The sequence below is a fragment of the Nicotiana tabacum genome, chromosome 6 (assembly GCF_000715075.1).
Source record: "Nicotiana tabacum cultivar K326 chromosome 6, ASM71507v2, whole genome shotgun sequence".
In the NCBI taxonomy this organism is placed as follows: domain Eukaryota; kingdom Viridiplantae; phylum Streptophyta; class Magnoliopsida; order Solanales; family Solanaceae; genus Nicotiana; species Nicotiana tabacum.
Genome location: NC_134085.1, coordinates 48,136,343 through 48,154,602, shown reverse-complemented (window position 1 = coordinate 48,154,602; position 18,260 = coordinate 48,136,343). Strand labels below are relative to the sequence as shown.

At 35.3% G+C, this 18,260-nt stretch overlaps 2 protein-coding genes across 2 annotated transcripts; one reads left to right on the top strand and one right to left on the bottom strand.

The window, feature by feature from the left end:
- The first annotated feature begins 13,500 nt into the window (after positions 1-13,500).
- On the top strand, positions 13,501-15,478 carry LOC107817728 (3-ketoacyl-CoA synthase 4-like). The gene has a single exon (XM_016643595.2). The coding sequence runs from the start codon at positions 13,579-13,581 to the stop codon at positions 15,133-15,135; it is 1,557 nt and encodes a 518-aa protein (XP_016499081.1). The 5' UTR covers positions 13,501-13,578; the 3' UTR covers positions 15,136-15,478.
- Positions 15,479-16,788: 1,310 nt separating this feature from the next.
- LOC142181463 (uncharacterized) lies at positions 16,789-17,247 on the bottom strand. Its single transcript, XM_075254375.1, has one exon. The coding sequence runs from the start codon at positions 17,245-17,247 to the stop codon at positions 16,789-16,791; it is 459 nt and encodes a 152-aa protein (XP_075110476.1).
- Positions 17,248-18,260: the final 1,013 nt, after the last annotated feature.

Genomic DNA, 18,260 nt, shown 5'->3' with positions numbered 1-18,260 from the left:
GGCCTCGGTCATATCATTATTCAGGTACTCTTTGACCGTGGTACGATATTTTTCCCAAAACTCATGCAATGGCTCATTGGGTTCTTACTTGAATGCAAGAATCTCATCCCGAAGTATCGCCATATGTCCCGGAGAGAAGAATTTGGCAATGAATTTTTCCGCCAACTCATCCCAAGTGTGGATGGAATGATTGGGCAATCTCTCTAACCAGTCCAACGCCTTTCCCCATAGAGAAAAGAGAAATATCCTCAACCGCAGTGCGTCCTTTGAAACATTTGTTTGCTTGCTCCCCCAACAAGTATCGACAAACCTTTTGAGATTCTTGTAAGCATTTTGACTCGAAGCCCCGGTGAAGAATCCCCGTTTCTCAAGTAGTGTAAGTATCACATTGGTGATTTGGAAGTTGTCCACCCTAATGCGGGGCAGGACTGTAGCACTTGCATAACCCTCATTCAGCAACACCCGATGACCTGCCGCTCTTGGTGAAGGTGGGTAAGGGACGGGAACATTATCATGAGGCGGCAGGCCTCGCCTATTTGCTTGAGGTTTAAGAGAAACCTCATCCATTTGGTCATCATCTACGTCCTCCCCCATTGGCAAATTCCCAATGGGCTCATTGTTGAGAGTCATTTTCGTACCTAAAATCAATTCAAAAACAAAGTTAGTGACTCGGAAGGAAAAGAAGACAAATCACACAAAAACCTAGATATATAGATAAATTTGTTTAACTCCCCAATGACGGCGTCAAAAATTAATGTCCCCCAAACTCACACCACAAATATAGGTAGTGAGGTCGTCGAAGCAATAATAAAAATCCAATGCAAGTCGGGGTCAAAATGCATAGGGAGTTAGAATTGGGATTAGGTATATATTTAGTGTAATTGTATGATGTGCCCCAAATTATACTTCCACATTCTTGGTTGTTGTTTCTACTTATATTTTGAGCTATTGATTGCAATTATAAAACTAGAAGACAATATGTTTGGTTTTGGTTATTTTTTAAATGATAAAAGATCTAGGGTCATGACTTCCACCTAGGTGGTTACCTAACGGGTTGTACACTCTAGGGCAATTTTAATTAGTCAGGTTTGTAATATAGCAATCACACGTAATTACCCACTCTACCTCTCGGTAGTTTGAGTTATTTTGCCCAATTTGGTTGTCTCAAGTTCAAATGGGTATTGCACAAAACAACTGATATATGCTCAAGTCGGGTCTTATTATTTCTAGATTTTACTCTTTAATTGGGGCTATCAATTTTTTAAGTTCACCGCAATTTCTTGGTAGTCAAGTTTTCCTAGACGTAGTCTCTCTTTCTCAAGTAGAGACTAAGCCAATAAGGCATGAATCAATGTTTGCAACCATTAATTCTTAAATTCAAGCAAGAACTAGGCTAAATATCACTCACTCAATCACAAACAAGCCCTAAATCAAACACCCATTAAGTACCCACACTAGTGTTGGACCATAATCCTAGCTAGAAATTTAGCTACTCATAAAAAATGAAGGAACTAAAGAAGAAATTAAGATAGAATGCATAATAATTGATTAGGGAAAGAAAATCTAATATTTAAAAGTTAATCCAGTACAATATTTTTCAAAACAGTAAAGAAAAACGACTCAGGTGCTCTACACTGATACAACTTAACCTAAAAATGACAAAAAGTTCTATTTATACTAAGCTAAAAATATTTGACAAAAATGCCCCTACCGAGATTGTGCGACCGCACAATTCTGTGTGTGATTCGCACACTGAGCTTGACTGGTCAACTGGGCCTTCCGGTCGCATAAAAGTGGGATGCGACCACACTTCATTTGATTGTGTGGACCGCACAATTCTTAGTGCGGTTGCAGTTGTCATCCTGTGGGCGCACAATTACGGTGCAGTCCACATATCCTCAGCCTGCCCAAAAACCAACTCTCTGAATCTCCTCTTCTGCGGCCGCACAAAAATTGTGCGGTCCACATACTCTAAAGGAAATCTGACATTGCTCTTTCATTATTTTGCAGCCGCACACAATATTGTGCGGTCCGCACTGTGGGCCTTTTTGCCTTGGTTTGGTCCTTATCCACTTTTGACTCCTTTATGAGTTGATTTTGACTTCTTTGACTCGTTTACCAATATTCCTGCACAAAAGCACATTTTATTACTTCTCGGGAATACTTTTAAGCATTTTTAAGCTAAACGCAAGTAAAAGAGAGCAAATAAGCGGTCAAAATCCCTACTTATCACCCACATAGCTTAAGTAGTTGGAAATTGCTCTCATTCCTGGATGAGATCATCAGCAACTGAACTTACAATAATTTCATGTGCAGTGGAATCTTTCTTTTTTCAAATATTGTAAATTTCCAGATCTCTCATGTGTTGGGCAGTGTTACCCTCCTCTGGTGACTTATAACATGGTTAATTCTCTCAAGAGCACCTTGCTCTTCGAGTACATACCACATTTTACGACTCCAGATGTCGTAATTTTTACCATTCAGTTTGCCACCCTTGTTCAAGTCAGCAATGATACTTTTTATGTCATTTCTGTTATTTGAGACAATATTACAAGTTTAACTCATCAATATATACCGCAGTCAATTTATGCATGTGATTACACACTCAAACAAATTAATTGTAATATTAATTCTACATTTAGTGTAGAATCGAAAGGTCACTATGTTTTCATTCATCATCTATAACGAAATATTTTAATTAATATTAAATGACTTCTTAGTGTATACTTTCTTTCAAGTCTCACTTCATTACAAAATAAAATAATAAATAATATATGTAACTGGTGAGACAAACAACATAATTTAAATTTCATTGGAATAAAACATATAATAACAATTTACATGTTTGCTAGGACATCCATGTATCAATCGAATACTAACTCTTGCACATATATGCTAAAAGGTGCATCAGGCCAAATATCATGATAAATTTCAGTTAAAATTTTACCTCAAGGCTCTCGAAGAGAGTCCGCTAAAATAGCTCATGCTTCCCAATCAATACTTTTTATGTAATTAACCAATTCATCTCTTTTTAACTGAAAAATGTGTAAATGTTCAGGAATGGAAGCATCAACACCCATTTTAAATTCCTTAAATTCTCTAAATTTCTTTTCTCCTTACTTTCGTTCGGCCGTTTGATCCCTTAACTCATTTTGCATCGCTTTCATGACATTCCTGATGACTTTAGGTTCCGAGTCTGAATCATTATAGAAATAAGTCTTGCGACGACGTATCCTTCCACGTTGTCTCCTTCCCCGATTTCGGGAACTCCCACTTTAAGTAATTCGAACTTGTCCCTATTCAGCCATGTCTGAAATATGACCAATGAAACAATAAAAATGGCTACAACCATTTAATATGACATCATATATCATAATTATTTGTAGAAGGATAATGAGGGATTATGACTAAATTAATTTTAATTCACTAAAGCAGACAATGATAGGTTTTAAGATCAATTCTATTTTATGTCAGAATATCTAAAGAGTAACTAATTTACTCTACTGGTTGGTTAAATAATAAAAAGATAAGCCACCAACTCAATTGAATAAGAGGATCAAAAATTAAATATGAAGATATCTCCATTCTCCAAAGGTTTTTGCATTCTTTATAGACACACTTTGAATTTACAGTTCAAGAATTAATAATCACATTCGCACGGAAACATTCATAGTAATGATCTTTACAATGATTTCATGACCCCATACTTTTGTTATGATGTATCCATATGAAAAATAAATTACTTTGATCAATTCATGATACATCAATCCACAAATTCAGTTAACTACACAAGCCAGAAGCATATTGCAGCGGATCCTAATCACTATTTTGGGCTATTCATGCAAACAATGGAACCGGGCAGTGCAAAAAAAAATGTGCCTATTTGGACGTGAAGCGGAATGCGGATCTGGACAACTATATTTATGGGCTACAATTGCTAGCTCTTATTTGGGGCATTTGCATCTATACCCGTTTTTTGTGTCACATTTTAAGTTGTGCCCACTTTTGCAAAAAAAATTACAAGCGCACCCGCTTTTTCGCATAACTTCAGCACACGGGGCTGAAGTAGCAAAGACAATCACGCAAAACTTCAGCATTCTAGTAGCCGGGCCTGAAGTTCAATTCTAGAGCTGAAGTTTTTGTATTGTAACTGGCGAACTTCAGCTCTAGAGCTGAAATTTTTGTGTTGTAACTAGGAAACTTCAGCTCTAGAGCTGAAGTTTTATGTGTTGTAATTGGGAAACATCAGCTCTAGAGCTGAAGTTTTTGTCTTTGTAACTGGGGAATCCCACTATCAAGATGTTCTAGTTTTTGATAACTCACCCAACTTTAGTTTACCATTATTAGATTTTATGTAATCGGATCCATTGTTCAGTTCCATCTACTGTGTCTGTTAACTTTCATGTTTTAAATATATCAAGAGCTACGTTTCATAGCAAAAAAAAAAAGAAACTCAAAAAAAGAAAAGAAAAAGAAGAACAAACTCCATGTGCATGAGAAAGAATGAATTTGAAACTTACTGTTAAAGGCTTGGTTCCTTGTGCAGAAACATTCACGGTATCAAGTAAATTTCCAGCAATGGATGACGGAGTTGTATTTCCAGACAATGATGAAACTGATTTTTAATGTTATAATAATCTAAATGGAAGTCCTCAGTATATTTGCTTTAGTTTCATTAATCAAAGAGAGCAATGTTGAAGTCATCGTTGTAGAAGAAGAAAAAAGAAAATGAAGGAAGAGAAGGGGGAGGAGAAAGAGAGCTGAAGTTGTTTAAAAAGTGGGTACAAGTTAAAAAAAATTTAAAAAAATAAATATAGATTAAATGGAAGCGACCAAATAGGGCGCCCCGTGCAATTTTTACTTTTTTTTTCATTAATTACATTCGATCTCATGTGCTACCATTGTTGAGTATTTTACTCAACTATGATAATATGTTACATGTAGTTTGCAAAGTTTATTTTTTTCATATTTTAGAATTTAATGACACTTTGTCTTTTATTTCTTTATATATATAAGAACTAGCCCTAGGGACCGCCTAATGAATTGCTAAAAAAAGAAGTATATTGCAGTAAATATGACGTGAAGATGGGTACAAAACTTCACTCCAAAGTCAAAAAGACAAATTCAAAATATTTTCTTTTTAGGAAAAATTTAGACTCACAAATTCAATTATAAATCCTAAAAGAAAAGTATATGGCGCACCATAATTTCCAACGCTTACAGTGAAGGCAAAACTTTACGGGTATCCCTACTAAGAGCGGATATTAAAATCACTACTTCACTGGCAGAAATTTGATACATAAAGCAACAAAAGGAATTGAACTGTTTTGACCTCCTCCTTTTTTATTACTGTGTATTCAAAAGAATCAAAACAATAGAACACACAACGATTGCTCTGATGCCATTATTAGAATAATTTTCGGGGCGAGAACAACAATAGCGTACCTGTCAATAATGCAGCGAAGGAATTGCTGAACTCACCATCAAAATAATAGCCTAAAGTCGTATTCTGAATCTCCAGGAAACAGAGTTTTTGTTCACAAACTAGATGTCTAAAGTTTACTGTGTTCTTTCTTTTTCTTGCCAGGGAGAATCTCTGTATTGAAGAGAAATATATATAGAAGAGGAGATGAAGAGAACTGCCGATCACTTTTTCTGCTTCCACGCACCCATACTTTTTAACGTGAGACACTTCTCCTATTCTTATGGGAACTAATAAAGAGAAATTTTCATAAGTACTATCTTTTAGTAGTAATTAGCCATCTATATATATCATTTGCTATATTACGGGTTATAGATATCTTTTATGTGGTTATAAGATGTATGTGATGTATTTAAGCTATTGTATTCATGAATACAGTAGCAAAAATAGGCGTGAATCAGGGAAGTCCAGCTAATCAGTTGTTGTATTCGAGTGTATTTGACTGTATTCATGGAGTGAAACATGGGATTACAGCTGGACAGATAATTGTATTCGACTGTATTCACGGCGTGAAATAAGGGATTACACTATTTATAAAACGGAAAGTGAATCAATTAACATAATAGACTCCTAATATAATCAACAAACTCAATTATAACACACAAATTTTGTATTTTCAGTTATAGAAAAGATTCTCAGCTGAAAAATACCCCAAAACATAGTAATCTTCAGAGAAATTATATAATACATCTGAATATATAAATTATATTAATTAAAAAAAACTTATGAATACATTCATGGCATATAGCGAGACAGTGAATACAATGAAATACGTAGAATACAGCGGGATACATTCAAATACAATAAGAAAAAAAGACAGTGAATATAATAAAATACATGGAATACAACGAGATACATTGAATTATAATGAAAAAAAAGACAATGAATACAATAAAATACATGAAAATACATTGAAATATATTAACAGAACATCAAGTTGCTCAGCTCCAAACTCCATCGTCTTTGTTCAAGAACAAACCCTAATTTCCGGTGAATCCGCCGTTCACCGAAAGCGGTAGTGAGAAACCAACCGAATTAAAAAAGCTAAGGATTTTGAAAGAATCAAAATAGGGCCATTAGGATTTTGAATGGTAATCCTGTTGTTAACACAAACACACCAACTTTATTTCCAGAACAAAGTGATTGGTTTGGTGATTTTAGTGACTCGTTCCCTGCGGAGAACGAGCATTGCTTTGGGTTAGATGAAGTTTGCTGCCTTTCCAATAATGCGAATACCAATTCTACAATTGAACCCCACAACCCAGAAAACAAAACTGAAACTATTCCAAACACTTCACTTGTTGTAGAACACGAGGAGAAGAAGAACAAGAAGGCAAGAGGTTCAATGCAATTATCAAGAATTGAAGAAGGCAAGGCGTTTTCTTATCGTGGAAAGAGTACGGAAAGATATAAAATATTGTTTGAGAAGTTGAGTGAGGCAGATCAATGGAGATGGAGAAAGTGAACCTGCTCTGAAGTGGGCTTTGCACAAATCCGGTGGAAGGAGGCGGAGATCGAAAATTTTAATAGGATGGGGGAAGAGATTGTGATGTATCAAAGTAGAGAGAAAGAAAAAAGTATAACTGATTAGCGTATTTAATTGCTTAGGTCTAGGAGGTAACCAAAATTAAATATTTTGCTATAAACCTTAAAAGGTATCTACAGAATATAATTTTTTTTAAATGATATTTATTTAAAATAAATATGGTGTTAACTTTTGCTATATGAGGTAAAAATTCCATTAATAAACTTACCTAATAATTAAGGAATTTTTACCTCCTATAGCAAAGGTTAACACCATATTTATTTTAAATAAATACCATTTAAAAATATTATATTCTATAGATACCTTTTAAGGTTTATAGCAAAATATTTAATTTTGGTTAACTCCTAGCCCTAAGCCACTAAATATGCTATTCAGTTACACTATTTTCTTTCTCTCTCTACTTTGATACATCCCATTCTCTTCCCCCGTCCCATTAAAATTTTCGCTCTCCTCCTCCTTCCACCGAATTTATGCAAAGCCCACTTCAGAACAGGATCACTCTCCTTCAAGTCTTTCCTGACGGCGACATATATCATATCGTTGGCCACTCTCGCCGCCGACATTAATTCACATGTCCAGGAAGAAAGGGGATTGAGTGCAATAGAATTTAATTGAAGGTTGGAATCTTTTTTATCGATTCTTGAATTTTATTGTAAATCTCCATGTTGGTCTTTTATTCTTTTTTTTTTTTTGAATTATTCTGTTTAATAGTTTTATAGGATGCGTGGGAACAGTGGGATTCAAGGTTTTGCTCGACGGCGGATTCACCAGAAACTAGGGTTTGTTCTTGAACAAAGACAACGGATTTTGGGGCTGAGCAACTTGATTTTCTGTTAATATATTTCAATGTATTTTCAACGTATCACGCTGTATTTTCATGTATTTCATTGTATTCATTATTTTTTTTTATGGTAATTCAATGTATCTCGTTGTATTCCATGTATTTCATTGTATTCACTGTCTTTTTTTCTCATTGTATTTCAATGTATCCCGTTGTATTCTATGTATTTTATTGTATTCACTGTCTCGCTATATGCCATGAATGTATTCATATATTTTTTTAATTAATATAATTTATGTATTCATATGTATTATATAATTTCTCTGAAGATTGCTATGTTTTTGGGGTAATTTTCGGTTGAGAATCTTTTTTATTATTGAAAATACAAAATTTGTGTGTTATAATTGGGTTTGTTGAGTTATATTAAGAGTCTATTATGTTAATTGATTCACTTTCCGTTTTAAAAACAGTGTAATCTCCTACTTCACGCCGTGAATACAGTTGAATATAATAATTTGTCCAGCTGTAATCCCATGTTTCACTCCATGAATACCGTCGAATACAACAACTGATTAGCTGGACTTCCCTGATTCACGCCTATTTTTGCTATTGTATTAATGAATACATAGCTTAAATACATCAAATATATCTTATAACCACATAAAAAGTATCTATATTCCGTAATATAACAAATAGTATCTATAAATGACTAATTACTACTAAAAGATAGTGCTTTATAAAAATTTCTCAATAATTTACTTCCATAAGCCTTATCTCTTATAAGTGGGCCTGATCAGTCCATATAAACAACCCGTAACTTAAACCCAGTATCCTACAATTTTGAGAATCCAGGGGACGTTGAAGGGAAAAGGACAAGAAGTTGAGCTTAAATAGTCATAATCATTTGGTGCTATCAAATTAGTAACATCCTTGAAATACCATTTATCTATTACGAGTACATCATTATTTTGCTTTGCAGCTTACACAACGGAGATTTTGTGCAATCTTAAAAGTGTTTTCCGCCTGAAAAATTACTTGCAAAAATATGATGCAAAATTGCGCACAATTAACCTAACGTGTTCTGACACTTTTCCAGAGTTTGCATATAAATAAGTGTTTTGTGTACAACGATGTTGTAACTTTAAAAAAAAACAAAAAAAAACAAAAAGAAAAAGGGTCGGCTCAGTTGCTCACCCCTACTATTGGTGGAGGTAGGATTTTTGGTAAGAGAGATAAAAAAAGAAAAAGTTAAAAAATTGAAAGAGATGATTGCTAGTGGAAATTGAATTAGTGATCTCACAAATATTTTGAAGCCCCTTGACTATTGAGCTATACTTTTGGTCTATGATATATAAGGAGATTCAAAATATAATATATAAAGGTAAAAAAATAAATTTTATTGTATATACAGTATAATTTTCTGGCAAAGGAAGTTCGGGTAAACTCCCTTCCGCACCCCTAAATCTGCCCCTGCCTACTATATCTCCTGCTTAGTAACACAGAAAATAATACGGAGTACTCCTTTGAAGCTGGAGCTTCGATATTCTTTTTCTTTTTTCTTTTGTGGGGACTACTTCTTTTTGCATCTCTTCTCTATGATAGATTTCCTTCTATTATTATTACATGCACGATACGTGTCGCACGCTTCATATGTATTACTTCTCAATTGTACAAGGTGGTTAAAAATTTCATCGTTACAAGTCACTAAATAAATTTAGAATTGGGTTATAATTGGATAAGTTTACATACATTCATCATCCAATTCCGATTGACCATTTATGTGATAGTTGCAAATATTAATCAATTATTCTATACCAAGGGAAGCAAAACTTGATGTGATTATTAGGTGGGGAACTCTTTAGAATCGTCCGAATGGCAATATGTGGTGTAAAATTATCATACAGTTTGAAATGAATACACTGGAAGATTCCTGTACATTCACTACTTTCAAGGATTTCGTAGACTAGAATTTTAATAACAACAAGGAAAAAAGTTCAGCTAGCGTGAGATAAATAGAGAAGAGAATGAAAACTAGAAAAGTTGAGCTAGTTGAATTGTATATTAAAGACTAGATTATTGTAGTCAAAACTATCTTCTCTATTAGCAAACACTCCCATTAAGTTGAATAAGCAAAGCAATAGAATCATAGTTCTTTATAGGAGAAAATTCTGCTCATATATATCTTTCGGAAAACAAATAAAATAAGATATTAAAAATATCAAGATTTATATTGAAGTGCAATTGCATTTATGAAAGTGAGCAGATTAGACTACCGATACGCCATCCCTCTCCGGGGTATGTAAAATCCACCCACCAATATTTGTAGAGATTTAGCCTAATAAAATTATTGTAAAAATTAAATTTTGATGAAAAGATATTTAAAATTATATATAGAAATTAATGTGTTGTACATCTATATAATTATAAAAGTTTTTTAATATAATTTTTCATCTTTTTTAAAAATTTCTTCGATTTTGTTTAATAAAACAAAACCAAACCAGATATTGTTGGTTTTTTAAAATTTAAAACCAAACCAGACCAACAAACATGGATTTATTTACAATAACAATAACAACAATAACAAATCTAGCAAAATTTTACAAGTGAGGTTTGTGGAGGCTAGTATGTATGCAAATCTTATCACTGCCTTATAAAGGTAGAGAAATTATTTCCGATAGACCCTCGGCTCAAAAATAACGAAAAGGAAGCAATAAATAAATAATAGCAACAATAAGGTAATAGGCAACAGAAACAAATAGAAAAGTGTGTAATAACAAAGAACTAGGAACACAAAAATACAACAAACATCAATTTATTAATCGATTTAATTTGATTTTCTGTCTGAATCGGTTTTAACAAAACCACGAACCGTTGCTCATGTCCTTCTCCTGCTCTCTTATGTGTAACACTTCTCGTAGTAAAGTAAATAATAATATATTTACGTTGAATTTATATTTATTTACTAGTATAAGAGATCGTTTGATACACGTAATAGCTACATGTGCATTATAATGTATGCATTGCTCACATGGTGAATAATAATATATGAATTGATATAGTAAATAATGATATACGAATGGTTATGAGAAGAATAATTTTACAAAGAGTGCGACGCGGAAATTTCTTCTCATACAAAAAGTGTTACTCGGGGGTCGTTTACTTTAAAAACATATTTATCATTGTCACATTCTATCTTTTGTAAATGATACGTAGTCTGTTAGCAAAATAATTGAATGGCTTTGACAGTGTAATCACAATCCTTCAGGAATTTAAGCTTCTTATTTTGTTGCTGCAGGAATAATAGCATAATTTTTCCATGATTTTACAAAATTTTTAAAATTCGAGTTTCAACAATTAACTCAAATTTCCCACGAAAACAGAATATTTGTTAGTTATAAAAAATAAGTAGAAGAGAAAGAGATGGAAATTTTCAGATGATTTTGTTTTGGAGATGATATGGGTATTTATAATACCTTTAGGAGTCGGTTAATTCCAACAGACTCATCTTTTCATAATAGGTACATTTTAAAACCAATAGTCACCAATTTTAAAAAAAGAAAACTATTACTCTCTCCGTTTCAATTTATGTGAACCTGTTTGACTGGGCACGAAGTTTAAGAAAAAATAAAATTTTTTGAAAATTTGTGGTCCTAAACAAGTCAAAAAGGGGCAAGAGTATTTGTGTGATTATAAAAGTTTCTCATTAAGGGTATAATTGTAAGTTTAAGCCAAATTATTGCCAAATTTAGAAATGGGTCATTCATTTTGGAACGGACCAAAGAGTGAATAAGTTCACATAAACTAGAACAGAGGGATTAAAAATGTTTTCTGAAATTTAATTTTAAAAATGTCTTAAATCAAATAAAAGGTGACTAAAAATTAATTGCGGACTACTTAACGAGCCCAAATCCCAAGTACCCAAGTGCCTAATTTTGATTATTAATATATCTTGACTTTAAAATATTCAAACTATATAAGACAAAAAAGTACTTTTAAATATTTGTTCCTTTCTTTCTTTTTCCAATGAGGGACAAAACAACATTTTCTCAAATAGCGGAGCTCCAGTAGAGAGTGCAGAGTTCGGGCGAATCCAGTGACACTTTTAGCGATATATTTGTATTGAAAAATTCATTGCTTGTATATAATTAATCACGCCGAACCCAGTAACAAAAGGTGTCTGGGTTCAATGGTAAGTGCGTTGGGTTCACAGGAAAGACATGTGGATTCGATTCTCCTTGAAAACAATGCGTTACTTCGGGTGTGTTTGGTACGAAGGAAAATATTTTCCGGAAAATATTTTCTAATTTTCCCATGTTTGGTTGGCTTAAATGTTTTGGAAAACATTTTCCTTATGAACTCATTTTCTTCTAATTTGAGGAAAATGTTTTCCTTATCAAAAGAAGGAAAAATATTTTTCAAAAATCTTTCTCAACCTTCCCCACCCTCACCAACCCACCCCCACACCCCCATCCCATGCCTACCAACCCAACCTTCTCTCTCAAAAAAAAAAAATTTCCCATAAAACAGACACCTTTTTCTTCACAATTCCAAGATAAGTTCTACCATTCACTGTTGCTATCGTCTGTTGGACATCGTCCAACTCTTCGCTGTGTATACACTTTCTTCCTTAGAAGTAAAACCATTCTTCCTTTTTCTTTAATCGTTTTTTCCTTCATGTTTTTCTCTTATATTTCATATTTGACAATTTATATAAAATCGAAATTTTAATCTTTGATTCTAGGGCACGATTCCTTCTAAAATTTAGGACCCATAAACTTAAAATCCTAGTTCACCCTCTGATTAGATTGCATTAGTTATACATGGATTATTTTTTCTTATATAGCCAATTAAACATTACATTGGTTACATGAATTATCTTTTCTAATCACTTCGACCAAATCTGTACGTACACTTTATGCGAAGTCCATGAGAAATTATTTTTCCTCAAAGAATAGTATGGGTAAGTGATACACACATCCTGCAAGGGTTGACTGAGTTGGTTGGGTGAATGGTTTCTCACGTGGGAGACTTGTGATCGATTTCCCTCAGCAACAACCTCCTCAGTCAGATCTTGTCGTACCGAGCTTGCCTAGTAGGGTTTATATTTACTGTGTGGTTTACAAGTTATTATATACTCCCTTCGGTTCACAATAAGTGACCAATTTGCTTTAGCTTGCCCATTAAGAAAATACTAAATTCTATATAAAAATACCTACTATGACTAAACTACCCCCTAATTAAACATTTAATGTGAGGAGTAAGAAAACTTTTTAGGGATATGTATATAGAGGTTATTTTGTAAAAACAAATTGAATTCTTTCTTGCTTATATAACTGAACACTTATTTTGAACCAAAATAAAAAAGTAAATTGATCACTTATTGTGAACCGAAGGGAGTAATAAACATATTACTCAGTGCTCACTCGACGAGTAGGGAAATTTCCCATTTCGAAATTTAACATGGACCGTACCGGCTACTGTGACTTAAAAGTCAAAACCTGTGATATCCAATTTAACGCCATCTACGTGGCATGGCTCTTGTTTTTTCCCATATTTTGGGCGTTGTTGTAGTTGCATCTACCTTTCCAAACACCCCACCCAACGTCCAGTAATTTCATAAATCCAGAACCATCCTCTTCCCGACAATTTATTTATTCACTACGCTTACACTCTCCAGTAGTATTATATAAATCTAGGCACTATCGCACAAAAACCTGCAGTAGTTCCCCTGGAAATCCAATTTTCTCAATAAATATCCCCTTTTCCATCATGAGCAATAAAGAATTCCCGTTTCCGCCACTGTCCACGGCTAGCAATGGCACCACCCCTGTTGTTCAAATCAAACAAAGTACAAGTGTTCTTCCTGATTTCCTACAAAGCATCAACCTCAAATATGTGAAATTAGGATACCATTATTTGGTGACTCACTTTTTGAGTCTTTGTTTGGTCCCTCTAATATCTGTCACCTTTGTTCAAGCCTCCCAAATGAACTATCAAGACTTGCAAAATCTTTATCTCCACCTAAAGTTGAATCTTGCTAGCATCATCATTTTCTCTGCACTCTTTGTTTTTGGAACAACTGTTTATATCATGACAAGGCCTAGATCCATTTACCTTGTGGATTATTCTTGTTATCATCCTCCTGAACACCTTAAAGTTAAATTCAGTAAGTTCATGGGACATTCAAGACTTAGTGGTGATTTTAATGAATCATCTCTTGAATTCCAGAGGAAGATTTTGGAGAGGTCAGGTCTCGGAGAAGAAACTTACTTGCCTGAGGCTTTGCATGATGTTCCACCAAGACCATCTATGGCAACGGCACGTGAAGAAGCAGAGCAAGTCATGTTTGGTGCACTAGACAATTTGTTCAACAACACAAATGTCAAGCCAAAAGATATTGGAATTCTTGTGGTGAATTGTAGCCTGTTCAATCCCACTCCTTCACTTTCTGCTATGATTGTGAATAAGTACAAGATGAGAGGGAATATTAAAAGCTTCAATCTTGGTGGGATGGGATGCAGTGCAGGAGTTATTGCCATAGATCTTGCCAAAGACATGTTACAAGTTCATAGGAATACATATGCTGTTGTTGTCAGCATGGAGAACATAACACAAAACAGGTATTTTGGGAACAATAAAGCCATGTTGATTCCGAATTGTTTGTTTCGTGTTGGAGGAGCAGCTATTCTGTTATCAAACAAGTCAGGGGACAAGAGGAGGGCAAAGTACAAGGTTGTTCATGTAGTGAGGACTCATAAAGGAGCTGATGATACAGCCTTCAAATGTGTGTACCAAGAACAAGATGACAATGGGAAAACTGGGGTGTCTTTGTCAAAAGATTTGATGTCAATTGCTGGAAATGCCCTCAAGACAAACATTACTACATTGGGTCCACTTGTACTTCCAATTAGCGAACAATTGCTTTTCTTCATGTCCCTTGTGGCAAGAAAACTTTTCCATGCCAAAATCAAGCCATATATACCAGATTTTAAGATGGCTTTCGAACATTTCTGCATACATGCTGGTGGAAGAGCTGTGATTGACGAGTTAGAAAAGAATTTGCAACTTTCTCCTCTTCATGTAGAGGCTTCTAGGATGACTCTACATCGATTTGGGAACACTTCATCCAGTTCAATATGGTATGAATTGGCTTATATTGAGGCAAAAGGAAGAATCAGAAAGGGTCACAGGATTTGGCAAATAGCATTTGGGAGTGGATTCAAGTGTAACAGTGCAGTGTGGCAAGCACTTACGAATGTGAAACCATCTCCTAATAGTCCTTGGGAAGACTGCATCCACCGATACCCCGTACAATTAGACTACTAACTTCCCTTGGAAAATACAACACGATAGAAGAGTTCGTTATGATATTTTAAATCAACCGCGACTACCATATATCTGATGTCCAATCTGGTTCTTTTTTCACGCGTTGAATGGATTTTCAGCATTCAGTTTCCTTGGTAAGCAAGATTACCGAAGATGCAGTGCTAGATTTCCGACATCCATACTGTTTGTGTGTAATTATATTTTTCTCAAAGGGTTGTGGTATGTCTAGCTTATTTTTCTTCTTTGTTGGCTTTCTTTGTTCTCCTGAATAGTTGCAGTAGGGCAACTTTATGTCTTGTAATATAATTTGTACAATAGTGACATTTAACTGTTTGTGTGGGAATTTGTTTAGCTAATTAACATTACAAGGCTACTTAAAAACATAATTGATTATAGGGGTGGGCGTGCGGGCATTTGGATAGGATATGAAAATTTTGATTTGAATTTTAGGTTTTCGAATTGAAGAAATTACAATCCAAATTCAATCTAGATAAGCTCGGATAGGATCGGATTTTTATGTTCGGGGTTAGATTAGAAGCTTCGGATATTTCGAATTTTTAGTTTTGAGCCTATAAATTGAATTCCTTTCTCTTATAAAAATGAACATCCATATGAAGTATTTGTTGAATTTTTAGTTGAGATATGAATGAAAAATGGAGGAAAATAAAATATTTGAAGATTCCTTTTACAAAGGAACTTTATCCTTCATTGAAAAGGAAGAGGAAGATTACTGTACTTATATATAGAAGCACTTCTTCTATCTCTTAAAGAGTTGAGAAGAGGGCAGCATCACGCTGCCGTCGTCGTTTTTCGCTCGTGTCATGGCCCAAAAGCACCAACCGGTCGTGATGGCACCTAACTCACTTGCTAGGCAAGACAAACATGATAAAAGCGGAACAAGATAACACAAATAATGAAAACAGTACAAGTCTAAAGCCAATAACATAAATAACTGGGTCGATACATAACAATCCTCCAGAACTGGTAAAATAGAGTCACGAGCTCTAAAATGGAAGTACAAGTCGGGAATACAAAGTAAAATATTGTCTGAATGAAGCAATAATACATAAATAAATAAAAAGACACCAAAGACTATGGTTGAAATACAATTCTACCTCGTCTCTTTGCAAATCCTCAGCAACAAACCAACTACTCACAGCTCGGACCAGCACATGGATCTACAAAATTAAGTGAAGAGTGTCGTATGAGTACAACCAACCACATGTACTCAGCTAGTATTATTGCTAACCTTGACGAGGTAATATAGGTAAGAATTATTGATGATACTCGCTAATAACCTCTACAGTTCATAAATTTCATCAATTTCACAAGTTTACAACAACAACAACAACGAACCCAGTGTATTCCCATAAATGGGGTCTGGGGATGGTAATATGAACGCAGACCTTACCCCTACCTTATAATGTTATGGAGGTTGTTTTCGAAAGACACTCGGTTCAAGGCACAATGGAGATAAGGCAACAAGTACCAATCAATAGTAACAACAATACATTAAGGTAATATGTACAAATGACGCAACATGTAATAGTAAAAAATCATGAATAAGATAATACAAAAATAGTCCTAGTACTGCCGGTAAGCCTATGAGGAACACATTACTAACTGTCAACCTTCAACCCTAATCCTCGACCTCTACGTCTTTCTATCGTGGGTCATATCCTCGGTAAGCTGAAGCAATGATATGTCCTGCCTAACTACCTCTGCCCAATACTTCTTAGGCCTGCCCCTGCCCTTCCTCAGACCCACAATGGACAACCTCTTACACCTTCTGACCGGAGCATCTATGTCTCTCCTCTTCACATGCCCGAACCATCTCAGCCTCAACTCCTGCAATTTGTCCTCCACAGATGACACACCTACTTTGTCTCTAATAACTTCATTCCTGATCCTGTCCTTCCTAGTATGACCACACATCCATTTCAGCATCCTCATCTCAGCTACTTTCATCTTCTGGACATGGGACATCTTAACGGGCCAACACTCAGTCTCATACAACATAGCCGGTCTAACCACCACTCTGTAGAACTTGCCTTTAAGTCCAGGTGGCACACTCTTATCACACAAAACCCCCGAGGCAAGCCTCCACCTCATCCACCCCGCTCCAATACAATGGGTAACATCCTCGTCAATCTTCCTGTTTCCTTAAATAATCGACCCAAGATACTTGAAACTATCTCTTTTGGAGATGACTTGAGTACCAATCTTCACTTCCACTCCTTCTTCCTGCCACTTATCACTGAACTTGCACTCCAAGTACTCAGTTTTTGACCTACTCAACTTAAAACCCTTAGACTCCAGCGTCTCTCTCCAAATTTTCAACCTAGCGTTAACTCCCTAATGTGTCTCATCAATCAGGACTATGTTGTTAGCGAATAGCATACATCATGGCACCTCCCCTTGTATATGTCGCGTCAGCACCTCTAACGCTAAGGCAAACAAAAATGGGCTAAGAGCTGATCCCTAATGCAGCACCATCTCTACTGAAAAATGATCCGAGTCTCCTCCTACAGTCCTCACCCTAGTCTTCACTCCCTCGTACATGTCCTTAATCATCCTAATATATGCTACTGGGACACCGCTAGCCTCCATACATCTTCATAGGACCTCTCTCAGGACTTTATCATAAGGCTTCTCTAGGTCTATGAATACCATATGTAAGTTTTTCTTCCTTTCCCTATATTGCTCCACCAATCTCCTCACAAGGTGCATGACTTCTGTAGTAGACCTTCCTGGCATAAACTCAAACTGGTTCTTGGAAATAGTAAGACTACGTCGCACCCTCCTCTCCATCACCCTCTCCCGAATTTTCATAGTATGACTCAGCAACTTGATACCCCTATAGCTGTTGTAGTCCCGAATATCACCTTTATTCTTGTACAACAGGATTGTCAAACTCCGACGCCATACCTCATGCATCTTCTTCCCCCTGAAAATGACATTAAACAACCTAGTAAGCCATTCAAAGCCTGCCCGCCCTGCTTCCTTCCAAAATTCTACTAGGATCTCGTCAGGCCCAGCTGCCTTACCCTGCTCATCTTCCGCATTGCCCCTTCAACCTCATCGCTCCTAATACGCCTGAAAAACCCAAAATCCCTCTAACTCCT